General features: G+C 28.7%; 6 protein-coding genes and 1 non-coding gene across 7 annotated transcripts; 4 read left to right on the top strand and 3 right to left on the bottom strand.

Moving 5' to 3' along the window:
* Positions 1-400: 400 nt before the first annotated feature.
* CHL1 (DNA helicase) lies at positions 401-3,166 on the top strand (the record flags this gene model as incomplete). The annotated part of the gene is made up of 1 exon (XM_064860221.1): positions 401-3,166. The coding sequence occupies one exon, from the start codon at positions 401-403 to the stop codon at positions 3,164-3,166; it is 2,766 nt and encodes a 921-aa protein (XP_064712882.1).
* A 162-nt stretch (positions 3,167-3,328) lies between these two features.
* TFC8 (transcription factor TFIIIC subunit TFC8) lies at positions 3,329-5,092 on the bottom strand (the record flags this gene model as incomplete). Its single annotated transcript, XM_064860220.1, has 1 exon — positions 3,329-5,092. One exon carries the CDS (start codon positions 5,090-5,092, stop codon positions 3,329-3,331), a length of 1,764 nt encoding a protein of 587 aa, XP_064712881.1.
* Positions 5,093-6,566: 1,474 nt separating this feature from the next.
* SYM1 (ethanol metabolism protein) lies at positions 6,567-7,214 on the top strand (the record flags this gene model as incomplete). The annotated part of the gene is made up of 1 exon (XM_064860219.1): positions 6,567-7,214. The coding sequence occupies one exon, from the start codon at positions 6,567-6,569 to the stop codon at positions 7,212-7,214; it is 648 nt and encodes a 215-aa protein (XP_064712880.1).
* A 1,168-nt stretch (positions 7,215-8,382) lies between these two features.
* PWA37_003698 lies at positions 8,383-8,458 on the bottom strand. The gene has a single exon. It is a non-coding gene; the product is annotated as a tRNA-Ile (tRNA).
* Positions 8,459-12,461: 4,003 nt separating this feature from the next.
* Positions 12,462-12,995, bottom strand: PWA37_003697 (Mg-dependent acid phosphatase; the record flags this gene model as incomplete). The annotated part of the gene is made up of 1 exon (XM_064860218.1): positions 12,462-12,995. The coding sequence occupies one exon, from the start codon at positions 12,993-12,995 to the stop codon at positions 12,462-12,464; it is 534 nt and encodes a 177-aa protein (XP_064712879.1).
* Positions 12,996-14,548: 1,553 nt separating this feature from the next.
* NCL1 (tRNA (cytosine-C5-)-methyltransferase) lies at positions 14,549-16,582 on the top strand (the record flags this gene model as incomplete). Its single annotated transcript, XM_064860217.1, has 1 exon — positions 14,549-16,582. One exon carries the CDS (start codon positions 14,549-14,551, stop codon positions 16,580-16,582), a length of 2,034 nt encoding a protein of 677 aa, XP_064712878.1.
* A 351-nt stretch (positions 16,583-16,933) lies between these two features.
* On the top strand, positions 16,934-18,061 carry PWA37_003695 (uncharacterized protein; the record flags this gene model as incomplete). Its single annotated transcript, XM_064860216.1, has 1 exon — positions 16,934-18,061. The coding sequence occupies one exon, from the start codon at positions 16,934-16,936 to the stop codon at positions 18,059-18,061; it is 1,128 nt and encodes a 375-aa protein (XP_064712877.1).
* Between the last annotated feature and the right edge of the window lie 245 nt (positions 18,062-18,306).

Raw genomic sequence — 18,306 nt, 5'->3', positions numbered from 1 at the left:
TATAACCCTGATATATAAACCTTATATTTCTGAAATTTTGGTAGACTTTGTACATTAAACCCTCACAGAAAGTAAAAAATAAAAAAAAAAGGATAAGGAAAAAAAAAAAGAAAATATGCTCACCTCAAATAATAAACATAAGAAAAAAAATAAGATTTAAAGAGACAATGGTCTTGATCCGTCGTTTTATCATTCGTAAATAATTATCATAACTAGCCCTCTACTATGGTCTATCACATCGCAATTGATCTGACATAGAATAAGTGATAGTTACTAATATTCATATAATTGGCGATAATTATAATGATTTATTAATCTACAAAAATTATTTTCTTCTATTATTATTTGCCATACAATAGAAATAAATAAGTAAGCAAGTAAGCAAATATATATATATATAATGAGTCCAGGTAACAAATTATCTGACCATGATAAATTTTATCATCCTTTTGAACCTTATGATATTCAACTAAATCTGATGAAATGCATCTATGACACATTGTCTTACAATAACAATCTTACTGGTAATGATGATGGTAAAAAAATATGTATAATTGAATCCCCAACCGGTACCGGGAAAACTTTATCTCTTATATGTTCCACAATAACATGGCTGAGAGATCATAAACAAAGAATATTAGAAAATATTGATACTAATACACATTCTAATGATATAAATGATAATAATGATAGTATTGCTACCATTGCTACTTCTAATAATAATAATAATAATAATAATACAGATAGCGATGAGGATAGTGAACCGGATTGGGTGAACGAAATATTTAATAAAAGTCTAATTAGTGAAAAAATTGATCAATTTGTACAATTCGAAATGTATTTAGATAATTTAAATATTAACGATAATACTACTACAAAGATTAGCAATATCGATCTTAAGAATAATATTAATAAGTCCTACATAAAGAAAAGAAAACTAAATCAAAAGCATATTCCTATAGTTATCGAAGATAATGAATTTATACCTGATCCATATGACAATAATAACACAAATATTACTCAAGACACTGATTTAAAGAAAAATAATCCATCAAACAAGATTTTTTTGTCAAATGAAATTGAAATCTTACTAAACAAAATTAATAACAATAATAATACTACTAATATTACTAATAATAACGATACATTCCATAATAATACAAATAATTCAAACCACCCACACACTTTAAATAATCCGATTAAAATTATCTTTGCATCAAGAACTCATTCACAATTAAACCAATTTGCTAATCAGTTGACATTACCACATTTTCCATCTTCTTTTGGACAATCGATAAAGGAGGAAAGAATTAAATTTCTACCATTAGCTTCTAAAAAACAATTATGCATAAATCCAGATGTTAAAAAATGGGGATCTTTGGAAGCTATTAATGATGCATGCTATGAATTGAGACATAGGAAGAAAAAAACCGATTCGAAACATAAAAATAATGGCAACAATATATCTGGTTGTCCCTTTTATCAATTTGATAAAAATACTGCAACACCGTTTACCGATCAGATTTATCATTCCATTCATGATATCGAAGATTTAGTAACAATTGGTGAACACTTAAAGATGTGTCCGTATTATGCTTCCAGATATGCTTTAGAAGGTGTGGAAGTAGTTACACTGCCATATCAGTATTTATTATCTGATACAGCAAGAAATTCAATGAAGTTGAATTTGAGGAATAACATTATTGTTATTGATGAAGCACATAACCTAATTGAGACAATAAACAATATTTATTCGTCAGAAGTTTCATTAAATGATTTGATTTATTGTCAAATTGGTTTAAGTAAATATTTACAAAAATTTAAATTAAGATTAAACCCAGGAAATAGAATTAACTTATTGAAATTATTGAAATTACTAAATGTTATAATTAAATATATCAATGATAATTTCGTTAAACCGGGCACCCCAATAAATGACTTTATTGATTATTTCAATGAAAACAATACAGATACATTAAATGTCTATCATTTAATTAAATACATAAATGATTCCAAAGTGGCTTATAAGATCAATACCTACATGGAATCATTGGAAAAAGAAAAACAAGTTAAAAATACATCTACCAGTAATGCTAATAATAACTGCAATAATAAAAGTGATGAATCAACCTCTTCCAAGCCCATATTGTTTAAAATCGTGTCCTTCTTAACTTCATTGACTCACCCATCAAAAGAGGGTCAATTTTTCTTTGATAAGGGTCCATCAATAAAATACATGCTACTGGAACCAAGCGAATTGTTCCAACCTATTATAGAAGAAGCTAAATGCGTTATTCTTGCAGGTGGTACGATGGAACCAATGGATGAATTCAAAGACTATTTGTTCCCATATTTGAGAAATGATCAAATTGTGAAATATTCATGCAATCATATCATCCCTGATCAGAATTTGGAAACCTTTATCGTTAATCAACAAGGTTTGGAATTCACCTACTTAAATAGAAATAATTTATCACTAATCAATGATTTTCTATTCCAATTTTTTATGAGCCTAATTGATAATGTTCCAAATAATGGTGGTATAGTCGGATTTTTCCCAAGTTATCAATTTTTAGCAAATGTTATTCAGAATTGGCAAAAAAATGGATTACTTGAAAGGATCAATAATAAGAGAACACTATTTTATGAATCAAAAAATGGCGGTGACCCATTAGATGATTACTCAGAGATTATTAATAATAATGGGAATAAGGGTGCTATACTTTTTGCTGTTGTTGGTGGGAAATTGTCAGAAGGTATAAATTTTCAGGATAATTTATGTAGAGCAATTGTTATGGTTGGATTACCTTATCCTAATTTACAATCTGGAGAATTACAGATCAAGAGAAGACACTTAGAAAAGAAGGTTGATGATTTGAATCAAAAACATCCTAATTTGAAACCTAGAGACCCTAAAGTTGTGGTTAAAGATTTCCTGGATAATCTATGTATGAAGGCAGTTAATCAGAGCGTAGGGAGATCAATTCGACATATAAATGATTACTCTGTAATTATCCTGTTAGATAGTCGTTATGATAGAGAAAATATTAAAAGCAAATTATCACATTGGGTCAAAAATAGAATTCAACCCGAACGATCAGTTCAATCAATTATGCATAATGTAAAAGAGTTTTTTGATGATAAGAAGATAAATAAAAGAAAATAGGGTGCTACGTATAGGAATATCAATATCTGATGAACATCAACGTAAAATAACCACAGTATAAAGTGTATTGATACCGTTTCACTTATAGAAAATGCAAAATTTACAAAAAAAGGTACAAACATGCACACATATATAAATATGTATACTGTATGATATAATTCTTTATGTACTTTCACTAAACTTACCACCTGTGTACGGGCTTTTATCATTGAAAAATTCTAGCAAAGTCCGAGTGAACCAGCCATAATCATTTTGTATATCCTTTTTTATATTTATTATTCTTTGGTTACTAGCTGGACATATTTTTGTATTAGTGGTTAACAAAGGTAATAACGTCAAAGAACATCTTCTCCATGAATTTCCTTCTATAGAATTAATGATTTGTTGATTACCATTGCCAAAAATATTAAATGTCTGTTCTATAAACTCACCTTTTATAACTATTGTATCATCATTTTTAATTTCAAAAATGGATTCTTTTCGTAATATTTCAAATAATGATTCAACACATAACTTGTCCATAGGATTAATTAACTTATCTTTATGAGCTTTTGCATATTTAAGAATAGACTCTCTAAATAATACCATTGATATAGAATCTGGGTCAATCATATTTTGAAACATCCTTTTGATAATTGCAGATGTTTTAACCAACATATTTAAGTAATCGACAAATTCGAGATCAGTATCAATATTATTATCTTCAGTGGTATTTACTGAATTGTTAGGTGTGACTGGTAACTGTTTTCCATATATATTATATGTTTGAAACCATAACATCCCAGAACCTTTTGAAGATAAACTCCAACTTTCATAAAGTGGAATAAACATAACATTAAATTTATTCTCTGACATAATTTTATACTTAAAACTGACTCTTTGAATACTATAGGCTATAGCAACAGAATATTGATCCAATGATAGGGCCAGTCCATAGATAGAAAGGTCTATTTCATATTTGTTATATTGATTTCCAAGATCTTGCCACTTTTGACGTTTTTTTTTCAGGTATGGAAATACTATGTTATCTGGGTGTAATATAATATCATCATCTAAAAGTTTAACAATATGACTGGCTTTATTAGATAATAAAATCACTTCATTATTCATATATAATGGTATAAATAGATATTCACAAGTTGGGTCTACTGCAACATTTATTCTCTGGCCAGTGGAAATATTAATCTTGAAAATATTACCGCATACAGAGACAAAAACTGTTTTTTTCATGAGTAAAAGATCGTTTATTTTGAATCTTGAAGAAGGTAATATTATTGTAGAGATAGGCTCTTGTTTATCTAAATCCTGCATAAAATACACAGTATTATCCGAAGATGCTGCAATGAGACCAAAATTATTCCAGACTATTTTTGTAATCCACCCATTACCGTCACTAAGCTTCACTGTCTTAGAAGAATATGTATTTGTGGAATAATCAATTGAAAATAGAATTAACTCACTTGACTCATTCCCAACTGCTAGAGTATTTCCCTTTACATCCCATGCGAAACTATGATATGTTCTCTCTTGTAAATTTCTTCCTTCTTGATCCATGTTCAAAATTGGTTTATAATCATGATAAATAATAATGTTTCCATTATTTGTTATTGCAGCAATTAAACTGCTATTGTAAGGGCAAGGTTTGCACATTCTGATATAAGACTGTGGTTGAGAATTTAACAGAATATTATCTTTAGAATCTTCAAATTCTAATTTATTATCCATTATTGGAAAGTCAATGCTTGTTAAATGAAATAAATCTTTACTTGACCGTTTTATATCTTTACTGTATAAAGGTTGGCCAACGGTAAATTCTGGAATAGTACTAAAGTATAAAGTCCCATCTTCACTCCATGTAAGTACTCGATCCCATTGCTGAAACTCTTTTCTTAATACAACCAAGTCTTTTAACAATTTTGCTTTCATCTTGTATTCATTAGGATATTTTGATAACTGAAGTTAGAGATCTAAGCATTAATCTTTAAACACAACTCTAAACAACTTTATAATAACGACAATGAATGTGCCTATTTTTTATTTGCATAGTATTACTGCATTTATTGTTCCACAGTAAGATTTGTTTTCAAGATATGCCTTTGTTTCTTTTTTTTTTTCCACAAAATCCTTGAGAAGTGTAAATTTCAAATCTTGAATATTTAATTGAAAGCTGAAATAAGGGCACTGTTTAAATATAGATATGTACTTACAATTATTGTGTGTAGCTGATGTAATTTAAGTAAAACGTATATAGACTGAGGTAAGTCGAAATTATGATAAATCAATTTTAGTATAGTTTCTAGTATTGATCGCTAGAACTCATAGTGAAGTAGAAAATAACCAACGTAATTCTGAAAGAGATTGGTTAAAAAAAAATTACTAAATTATTTTTGAAAATAGGTAAGATGCATGGCTGAATTAATAATTTATAAGATATAATTAATCTTCATAATTAGTGAATTAGGAACTTAGAAAGGTAATAAGAGTCGTGATTGGTACGGATGTTAATAATTTTTTATATAATATTATTAAGTAGAACTTAGAGGAAAGAAAGTTATAAAATTAGAATTTATACGAGTTATACTCACAAAGACCTTTTGATTTGAGAGTTCGATAATTGGATATATTCTATAGATCTGACTTGTATTGGTAAAAATAATCTATTTATTCACAGAGATACAAAATGCAAATTATCTTTTTTTTTATTTCAAATGGCTAAGTATCTTTGTTTGTTCTTGCAATTTATTGACAAGATTTTATAAAGTTCGTCTGTAGAATTTGGCATAATACGTGCATAATATTATTTGTTAATGTTCCAAATTAAGCATTTAAACTTGTTAAGCTATTTTCTTTTACTTTTATAATCCTGTTATGTTCCATTTTATAAAATTAATTCACCGTATTCAATCTTAAGTTTAATGTTAAATAGAAAGAGAAAATAAGGTTATATCCATTTCTGTATTGATCAGTGGGGACAGAAAAAGATAGAAACAGAAATAGACAAGATAAGTTACTGCCAGGTTATGGTCCAGTCCCACTCATACCTTTTGTAGTCTATTAAAAATAGCATTCAACACTATCAGGGTTTTTGTTGTTTGAGCCTCTGGAATAAAGTTTAGAGCATCTTCACTAATCAATTACGTCAATGATGAAGTAAAATAAACCAAGGAAGAAAAAATAGGAAAAAAAGAAAAGAAAACAGGGGAAAGAAGGTTTCAATTACACATTACAACGAATTGCTCTAAATGGTTTAGATTACAAGTTATTTATATATTTAAAAACTCAAGAGATCAATCAGATAGACATGAATAGTTAGAATTTAGCATATAATTTTTTTTTCTCTTATTCTAGTCTCGCATGAAAATAAGGAATTAGGTAAGAAAAGAGGGAAGAAAGAGTTAAAATGTTTAAATTGCTAGAACTCTACAAGCATTCACTAACGAAAAGACCTCACATAACTAATGCTATTATGACTGGATCTCTTTTTGGGATTGGAGATGTCGTTGCTCAATTATTATTTTCACATTCAGAATACCCATCATCTGACAACTATAATATTGTTTCCGATAATGATGTAAAAGATTTAACCAGTTATGATTATTTAAGGACATTAAGAGCTATTACATATGGTTCTCTAATATTTTCTTTTATTGGTAAGAAATGGTATAACATTTTACATTACAATGTAAGATTTTCACATATACATAATTCACATTGGAAAAATCAGATACTAAGAGTATCAGTAGATCAAATATTGTTTGCTCCAATTTCCTTGCCATTTTATTTTTGTTGTATGACAATAATGGAAGGTCAATCCATTGCTGTTGCTAAGAAAAAGTTGGATGTTGAATGGTGGAATACTTTAAAGGTTAACTGGACTATATGGCCTTTATTTCAAATGATAAATTTTTCCTTTATACCCTTGCAACATCAACTATTGGCGGTCAATGTGATTGCTATATTTTGGAATGCGTTCTTGTCTTACAAGAATTCGATAACTGCTCTAGATAAGGAAAAGAGAATTGTTCATTATCCACCCGTTACTGAATAAAAAAAGCTCATATATAAAGATAGAAGAGCCAAAATTTCCATTTTTTTTCTTTATATAAAGAAAAGACAATATGAGTTTGATCCTTTGTTCAATTGCTCTACATTATACTATAATAATTAGGTTATAAAAAGAACTGTGGAAACAAGTTCATTATATATACATGTTCACTGAGAAGGTCCATTTTATTTTTAAAACGAATCTTTTTATACATTTGTACTTGGTATGTATTATAACAAAAAATCCAGGAAACTTTTAAGTATTAAAACCATCACTTGCTATGAGTTTATTCTAATATACTTTTAGTGATAAGTGGTTCAAACTTATTGACTTTACTTCTGCAAATTATTGGTTTCTTGCTTAATACTGTTTATAACTGTTTCCAACAACTGATGATCCGTATACAAAGCAAAAAATTTGTTTACAAGATCATAATGCTAGGTTTTTTTTTTATTTAATGTTATTTGGTATATTTATATATGAAATTATTAATTATATGATCTTATTACAATTATTTGATACTTTCAGACTGATAATTATTATAACCTTTTAGAAACAGTCTTAGTGAAAAGAACTCTATTTAGATAATTTATTAAACATGTTATGTCATGCTTCCTCCCTTCCATAGAACGAATAATTAATATAATGCATTTTTTGCATTTGTTAATAGATTTGTACTGCTATCTGACAATAACGTGTTGCAAAACATTTTACAACATGAATTGCAATAAATACACTAGACTCAATCTGTAATATCAGAGATATTACTGTTTAGGGTTTGTTTAGAAAAATGAGGGTTGACGATATTTTTCTAAACTTTCCTTTTTGCAAATTTTACAAACATAGATAAAAACAGGAGTAACCAAAATGAGTACAAGAGAGCAACCAAGAACGAACAACAATGAACAATAACGAACAAGAATAAAGTACAAGGAACCAAGGATTACATAAGTTTAGATATATAGTATATAAGTGTATACTATTAGGTTATCTTAGATTAGGGATATAGATATATAGATATATAGGAATCTTATATCTAGAGATATAGAAAGAGTCTATATCTTATATCTATCCAAGTGAAAGATTATTGAGATTTCAACAAGATTAACCGTTGTCAGAGACACATAACCTCCGGATTATCACATCAATGGTAAAAAATAACTTCCAAGAAATGGTTCCTAGCGGGATCGAACCGCTGATCCCCGCGTTATTAGCACGGTGCCTTAACCAACTGGGCCAAGGAACCACCACTCTATGGCCAATAAGATTACATAAGATTCTGAATGAATCTAGAACTATTTATTGTTTTAATAATTCATAAACATGCTACAACATTAGATACTGTATAATAAAAAAATTAGTTCCAGTAAGATTACATAAGGTTCTGACAAATCTAGAATTTACCTATTGTTTTAATGAGTCCCATGTGTATTACTAATGACCATAATAATTGTACTATTTATGAGTAGTGCACCTAATTACCATAACTAGTGAATTGGGGTGCAGTTACTAATTCACTAGTGTACCTGAATTAGTGTAATAAATATTAGAGTTTGGATCACTAAGTTCATTAATGTACAAATCTGAATAATTGATCGAGCTCCAGAAAACATATAAAAGGACAACGTTTTCTGAAGATAAAAGATCATCTTTCATAACCTTTTCTTGTAAATAATTTACATATTATATATAAAAATAAATAGAACAACAAGCAAGTAACAAGAAGTAACTTTGAATAAATATATTAGCACCATAAAAGCCGCTCAGTATATAAGACCGTTTTAGTAATTATATTATCGCCTATAGTTGATTACTGTCTCGATTATTTGAATAACTGTTAATATTATCTGCACTTTCCCAAAGTATACAAAAGAATCTGACCATTTCATATTACAACAGTTAACATGATAAAATAAAGAGGTTATTACCACCAAGACAACATAAAATTCTGAGCGAATCTAGAATTATGTATTATTGGTAGTAAGTTTGAGACTTACTACCAATAATCGTAATAACTGTGTCACTTATAATTAGTGCACCCAAATTATTACGATGAATAAACTGAGGTTTAGATTATTAATCCATTAATCTATTAATTTGAATGGTTGATTGAGTTTCACAAAACATATAAAAGGTCAACGTTTTCTGAAAATAAAAAACTATCTTCCATAACTCCTCTCTTATACATAATTTATATGTTTTCTTATCAAAGACGTTCTTGTTATACAACATAAAATACTAAAACTTAAAAATATTACTATCTCACTAAGTGTCACTGCCTCATCATTTCTGTAAGGAACCTAACTGGAAATCCAGTAGATACGCAATTCCGAGGGTAACATCTGAGTGTCTGGGTGGAGGATTGGTACAGCCATGTGCGCAGTGGCTCGTACAAGGTATTGAATCTGATTGGAGGATTTCCAGGGAGTGAGAATTATATCAAATCTTGTCAAGAGACCTTTGATTATTGAGAGATATGCCAGGGGTAGTCATCTTATTTAAATACATCTTAGTAATGATATTAAGAGGCAACTCTTAATATCATACAAGAAGAGGTAATAATACAACATCAGGGTTATTAAATAGTAATATATAGAGCTTATGTAAGGGTGTTTATACTTATACTAATTGATATGATTCATCCATTTATATACAACAACTCTTACAATTACCTATTATTCTAAATGTTTTACGTGGCTCTTTTGAATTATCACAATTAACGATTAGGGTATGAATTACTGATTCACAAATACACTAAATTGAAATATTAAGCGAGAGTCAGAAACATGCAAAAAGACAACACTATCTGGAGATAAAACTATCTTCTTTAACTCCTCTCTTCTAAATAATTTATATCATATATATAAAATAAAACAAATAAAATATCAAACTTAATATAGCCGTTTAATATATTAGAGACAATCTAGTGATTGCTTTACCACTTATAACAATTATTATCTTCAATGATTGTAATATCCATTTAATATTAATCACAGTCTTTGCAAAATATAGAGATTAACTAGTGTAATTATAAACTACTGAAATATTTTCTGATGACTGACTTGTATGTAATATTTTCACTATTTTATTTTCATATTTTCATCAAACTGGCTCTGCACTTCATGATATTGAAACCCAAATAGTTAAGTTTGATTTTAGATATCCCTTTTGTATATTTTCAATTTTGTTCCAAACTATTTTTTTTATATTTTTAGTTTGAAAATTGAAACTCTATATCAATCCCTTATATGATGGTTTGGAGCTGGCTAAGCATTGACTATTTAACTAAGTGTTATTTAAAAGATGCTTTTTTGTGGTTAGAAACATGCGAAATAATAATAGTATTTTACAAGACTTCCCTAAAAAAAAAACAAAGAAACATTATAGACAGATAGGCAAGAAATGAAATATATATATATGTATATTAAATATATACCCTAATTATTATTATTCAATTTTTTTATCCTTTAACATTATTATTCTATTTCTTTTGAAAACCTTCTAAAATATATTTGTAATTAATATCAAAATTGTCACATTGACTTTTATTATTCCTTGCCAGTGAGGGTCTGATAACAGTCAAGTTAGAACTAAAAATAATAATCCACTTATCAAGACTTGAAATATAGACTCCCATTATATCTTCAGGTATAATATTAAAAATATAGCTAAATTATAGCTATACAATAACCTCAATTTTCTGTTCTTGATTCCTCTTATTAATTCTTTTTGCTGTATATGTTTGTGTTGAGAATTAATACTTTTATTCACTCGATATGTTGTATACATTCTCAATTAAAATCATTACAGAGTTAAGATGTACAATATTAACGTAAACTTTTTTATTCTTTCTTTGCCTATATAACACTGAAATAACAGCATACAAAATCTGTGTATTAAGTACTGGTACGACACAAAAAAATACTTGGATTTATATATATTAGAATTTGTTACTCCTCTTCTACAGAAGGCAAAAATTTCCAATCAGATTTGTTAACGTTTAACGATAAGTAAACAATGATTACTCCACAATTTTGATTGATTTATATATGCCCAAATCTGATTGGTCTATTAGTTTTATTGTAGAACATTTGATTTGACATAGAAATTTGTTTAAAATTTTGTAAGCATTGTAAAAAAAAATCTAATATAAAACTAGTAATTCATTATGATCCTACAAATAAGGTTACTGAATATAAGATCTTAGCTTTAAAATTTATTTTTGGACTTGGAAAGAACGCAAATTTTAAAATATGAATATCTTTAAATAGAAAAAAGGTTGTCCAATTGAAAAATTAACCATCTGAGTATACAAAACAATTGTAGTTCAGGCCCTCCAAAGTTTTTTGCCGATATCTACCATCCTAAGATAATCGAAGACATATAAAATAGATATGTTAAGTATATAGAAAAAAGTTCATAGTTTATATTTTCTATATTATTGACACATATGTTTGATTTATAACTTTCTCTTATTATAGCAGCAAAACATATTGCATACCCTTTTAAAAGTGTAATATTAAAAGCTAAGTAGCTCATAAGCTGTAGATGTTAAAAAAGTGTTATCAATATAAATAGCATTTTATATAATAACACTTGAAAATTCTAGTTTTATATTGGCTATTTGTTATTATAGAGTTATAGTAAGTAAGCATGCTGATATTTTGTTACTATGTGCCTCTAAAATAATGATCCGATAGTGTACAACTGACAATTCGTCCTCAATTCTGAGAAGCGTTTGTATATTGCCATAACATATATCTAATAATTTGTATAAAATAATGATACTGGTTGATTTTAAACCTGCTGTACCTACATTCACATACCAGCGTATCTAAACATAATTCCATTGAAAAATAAGGTATATATTATATAGAAGTAACCTTCAATACATGCATATATTCTATATATTGTCTTCTATTTTCTCAATAATATTAAAAAAATCTCTAACCTATATGAAAAATACAAATATCTTTTCAATTATCCTTAACTTTAAAAAAGTAAACCTAGAAATTAGAATTTTATAAGAAAACTTCTAAATTTAAGAAATAACGATAAACATAATTACTATTCTTTTATATTTTTATAATACTATAATTTTTATTCATTCTCTGTATCCTTTTTTTCTCTTTTGTTATCAAAATTCCATCTGATCTTTTATTGATATAATAACTTAAAGGAATAGTCCAGCTAAATTTAGTTGAATTATGGAGAAACATAATAAATATGTTTTATTATTACAATATTTTATCATGAGGAAAGATATTGTTGATATAATTTCCAAGAAGGTCCATTTTCAGAATCTTTCACTTCAATAAATTTGACACCATATCTTTCTACATCTTTATTTCTATTCTCATCATCAAATAAACACATTTTATATTTTCTTAAGTCATCATCCCCATATAAACTTTTCATTGCATCTCTTAAATGGCCAACTTTACTTCTTTCACCCCATTCACTTGCATCGAATAATTCACCTAAAGTTATTAATCTGCCATTATATTTAATTTTGAAAACACCCATTAACTCTTGAGCAATCTCAGGAGCCCAAGTTCTTGATGCTGAAACAATTGTCACACCGTTTTCCTTTAAGTCTAAAATAATTCTGGATATATCTTTGTAGAGTGTTAATCTGAAACCACGTGTATCTTCAACGGTTAACACTTCTCCATTTGCACTCTTAATAGGTTTAAAAGGTGGAAATAAGTGAGTGTCACAATAACAAGGCCATACGGTGTAATCTAAATCAAATGCTGCAACTTCTGGATAAGTAACTGTCATTTTTTACTATTTATAGAAACTTCAACTAAGTGATATTCAGTTTTTGTTTTTTATGGGGTGTTTATTAAACACACACACATATATATGTATATATATACATATATATACTCATATGTTTATGCAGTGATACATTTCCATTACTCAAGGGCCAAGTTATCTTTCTCTTCTCGAAGAAATCATGCTATAGCACTGATTATTACCAGAAACGGCTAAACCAAGAAAGATTTTTTTCAGTCTTTCTACCTTCTAAAAATTTTTGTTAGTAAGATAAAGTTACAATGATAATAAGTCCTGAAAAAAAAATTGTTTATGACTGTCTGAATTGACATTCAATAATATCCCAAAAGTATGAATCTATCTTCGTAACTAGTAAATACAGTAATTTCTACTGTTATAACATCAGATTTTATAGCTATGTAAAAAGGAAAACTATTTAAAAGCTGTAGTTAATAAAGTATTGAATAAAAAGAGAGTTAGTTAAATAATAATAAGTTTATTCTTGTTCTTAAGAATATATATAGTATTAAATGTTAAGGACTTTAAAAATTTTTTTTGTTATAAATAACCTAGGTTACAATTAAATATTAAAAAAACATTATTCAAAATATATTATAACTGATTATTACCTATTAAAGACACTATTTTTTTTATAAATAATCATTTATCATATAATTTTCTCAGTATTACAATTATTGGTAATTCCTTTGGACATAATTTCAAGTTACTTTATAAGTAAATGAAAGCTTTAATATGAATATAACAATACAGTAAACAATCATTAATTATCTGCACAAAAAATGTCCACTGTAAAAAGAATGCAGAGCATGTATTACAAATATGGTTTTGTTATACTATTGAATATACTTTTTGAGTTCCTCCTTATAAGTAGCATAGACATTTTTTATTTTTGAATAAACTCTATTGAATTCTACATAAAACACAACTCGAATAAACTAAACAATTGAGGAGTGTGTGCCTTTCATTTTTTAACAGAGAATAGATTTTTTACATCTATTTAAGATAGTGTTATAAATACTCACTCTTTTAATCTTTCTAATAATTTATATATTAATAATTATAAAAACACTGCAGCAGAACCTTATATGTTATTAGATATCAACACTAACAAAGTCTCCACAATTCCTTTTTGTTTATCTTACTTATTTATATATTTATTCATTATTGTCTTTACAGTGAAGAGAATTAAAAGAAGATGATACAAACCAACTTACACCCTATACAAAAATTAAAAATGCACCAGAAATAAATGATAATATTCTATATTACCCTTCTTTTTGTTCATAAATTTCCCAAGTGCCCTTTCCATAAAAAATTCTGGAAAATTTTAGACGCCAAAAAAAAAAACTAATAAAGTTGAATACAATTAAATAGAATAAATTCAAAATGAATCACAGCACGAGATGAGTCGAAAAATAGCAGAAAGCTTTCTATAGTTCTTTTTTGTTGGTATCATCTGCTAGATTCATACACTCTTAAAAGCTTTTCAATTATTTGTGTATACACTCAAGATATTGTCTCGAATATCAAGAAGTATGGCTAGAAGAAGAAATAACAAGAAAAACGGCAACAAGAAGACTTTTGGTGCTCGTGATGATAGCAGAGCTCAAAATCACTGGAATGATTTAGTTAAAGAAAATGCTAAATGGGAACAATACTACCACGATATTTTAGATGTTATCCCAGATAATGAATGGGAAAGTTTTAAAAAGACTTGTCAAACTCCATTGCCATTAACTTTCAGAATTACAGGTTCTAGAGCTCATGCTCAAGAAGTTTTAAACCTTTTCAGAGAAAGACATTTACCTAATTTAACCAATGTAACCTACGAAGGTGAAGTTTTAAGGACCCCATTGGAATTGCATTGGTATCCAAATAAATTAGCTTGGCAACTGGACGTTCCAAAGACCGTTATCAGAAAGAATGAACAATTTGCAAAGACACAAAGATTCCTTGTTATAGAAAATGCAGTTGGTAATATTTCTAGACAAGAAGCAGTCTCGATGATCCCACCTATCGTTTTAGGTGTTAAACCTCATCACACTGTTTTAGACATGTGTGCCGCTCCAGGTTCGAAGACTGCTCAATTAATTGAAGCTTTACATGCGGATTCTGATGAACCAACCGGGTTTGTTGTGGCTAATGATGCAGATGCTAAGAGATCTCATATGTTAGTTCATCAACTAAAACGTTTAAATAGCGCCAATTTAATGGTAGTCAATCATGATGCCCAATTTTTCCCACGTATCAAGACTGTACCTGGGTCTGATAGAAAAGTTGACTTGTTAAAGTTTGATAGAATTTTATGTGATGTACCATGTTCTGGTGATGGTACGATGAGAAAGAATGTCAATGTTTGGAAGGATTGGAACGCTCAAAGTGGTCTTGGTTTACATCAAGTCCAATTCAATATTTTGAATCGTGGTCTACACCTTTTGAAGAATGGTGGTAGATTAGTATATTCCACCTGTTCCCTAAATCCAATTGAAAATGAAGCTGTTGTAGCCGAAGCTTTAAGAAAATGGGGTGATTCCATCAGATTAGTTAATTGTGATGATCAATTACCTGGTCTTATCAGAAGTCAAGGTATCACTTCATGGCCTGTTATTAATAGAAACATGGAACCCAGAACTAAAGGGGATGAAAATACATTAGATAGTTGGTTCCCACCAAGTGCCGAAGAAGTTTCTAAGTTTAATTTACAAAACTGTATGAGAGTATACCCACATCAACAAAATACTGGTGGTTTCTTTATCACTGTTTTTGAGAAGATTGGCGATTTAGAAAAGAATGACGACAAGAAAAGACTACCTGATAACTCCACTGAAAAGTCGGATGAAAAGAAAATTAAAAGCAACGATGAGGCTGCTGTAGTTCCACAGAAGAAGGAGAGATTGCCACGTGATGCAAACGAAGAACCATTCATTTTTGTTGATCCAAATCACAAAGCCATTGAATCTTGTTGGAAGTTTTATGGTATTGATGATAACTTTGACAGAAATACATGTCTGGTTCGTAATGCCACTGGTGAACCAACAAGAGTTATTTATACAGTTTCCCCTTCATTAAGAGATATTATCCAAGCCAACGATGATAGATTAAAGATAATTTATGCAGGTGTTAAGTTATTTGTGTCTCAAAGAAGTGATATTGAATGTTCATGGAGAATACAAGGGGAATCATTACCAATTATGAAACACCACATGAGTGGTAGCAGAGTTGTATCAGCAAACTTGGATATGTTGAAACTTTTATTAACTGATTCATTCCCTAAGATTGAAGACTTAGAAGCCAAAAATGTGGATAATAAATTCCTGGAAGATATCAAGAAATTAAGTTCTGGTTGTGCCTTTATTAAATTTGAAAGACAAGATGGAGAAGACTTATTTTTACCTGTTTGGAAAGGAACCAAATGTATGAACTTGATGGTTTCTAAAGAAGATTCACATGAATTATTATACAGAATCTTTAACATTGAAACCACTGCTAAAGACAATGCAAAAGCCCCAAAACCAAAGGAGATTTCTACTAATGATAATGAAACCAAAGTTGAAGCTGTGGCTAAGTAAATAATGTTCAACAGAAGCTATGGTTTCAAAAGCGAACTAGAGCTGTTTTTTCTATATAAACTCTTTTATATATTTAAAGTGTACAATACTGTAAGATTTATCATTCAAAGCGAATAATCTCTTTTTTTTTTTTATGAATTTTACTAACATTGCCAAACACCAGAAATAAAAAAAAATATCTGAAGAACCAAAACAAAAAGCTTATACTCGGATCAATAGTGATAATTCCATGTATTTTACATGGTTCGTGAGCTGTTTGTATGAATGGAGAAAATATATAGGCTTAGATCTATTTTTCTCAAAAAAAAAAAATAAGTACAGTTCCTGTAAATCAAGATAATCAGGTTTACCATGTTATTAAAAAATGATGACTTAACAGTAACTGAATATATATCGAATCAGTTGGCGTTAGAACAGGAAGCAAAAGAGTTAATGCCATGGACTCCGAAAAAATGTACTTACAACATAGGTCCAATCAGACAACAAATATTTGCATGCAGAACACATAATAATATTGGCATATGTTATTCTTGTTCCATATTATGTCATACAAGCTGTGATATTGTGGAATTATTTACCAAGAGACATTTTACGTGTGATTGTGGCACTGATAGAGATAATCGAGTTGAAGGCCATGACCAAATTCGATGTGAGCTTAGAAAAAATAGGTCTGATGATGTATCGGCGTCGGATAATGTATACAATCAAAATTTCCAAGGGCTTTTCTGTAGTTGTTCTAAGGAATATGACCCAGATTCGCCTGCAGTTATGTTACAATGTATTTTGGGATTGGAGTGTGATGAAGATTGGTATCATGATTATTGTATTATGGGGAAAAAAAATGAGGAGGTAATCAGAAGAAAAAGTGAAGAGGATCGAGAAGTGTTAGAGGAGGCTCCAGATGGTTTCCCAAATCTAGAAAGCTTTGATTCTTTTATCTGCTGGAAATGTATATCTAAATATACATACTATTTCAGTAAACTACTATCTCATGAGGTAGCTGAGAAACTATTCAGTCAAAAGTTATTTCATGGTGACCCTAATATAAATGTTCAGAAAGATATAAAAGATAATTCAAAGAAACGTGATTTTAACGAAATGAATAATTCTCAAACATGCAAATATTATTCTTTATTTCTTAAGAAAGATTATTCCAAAACTTTGAAAAGTATCAAAGAGTCGATTAAAGGCAAAGATGAAAAACTGTATCTATTTTTAGACAGAATTGTTCCATTCTTAATTGATGATGATCCAATATACGAACCATGCGAAGAAGAAGAAGAAAAGAATGAGACTGACATTTTCCAATTAACAAAAGACTTTTTACAAGCATCACAGAATAGAGATCAAGTGGCAGAGAACATTGTAGCATTCCATAATCTAAAATCGAAACTGAATAATTTTTTAAAATCATTTGCTGATACAGGCAAGGTTGTTAGGGAAGATGATATAAAATCATTTTTTGAACAATCCTCTTAATTCTAATCAGGTCGAAAGTACTTCACATTAACAAGATAAAATAATATATTTTTACAATTATTCATCAAAAATGTATATATATATATATATGTATGTATGTATGTATGAAGAATTGATTGTGAATCGTTTGTTGTTAAGATCTCCTTCTGTTAAGTATACATTAAAATAAGTGAGACAACTGTGTTAAGAGCAGAAGGGACCAACAAGAAGAGCCAAAAACAATTATTTGAAGCTTCCAGCCACAA

This window comes from Arxiozyma heterogenica (assembly GCF_036370985.1).
Source record: "Arxiozyma heterogenica strain weizmannii chromosome Unknown scaffold_30, whole genome shotgun sequence".
Taxonomy (NCBI): Eukaryota; Fungi; Ascomycota; class Saccharomycetes; order Saccharomycetales; family Saccharomycetaceae; genus Arxiozyma; species Arxiozyma heterogenica.
The sequence above is the reverse complement of the archived record's forward strand: the minus strand, read 5'-3'. Positions and strand labels throughout refer to the sequence as shown.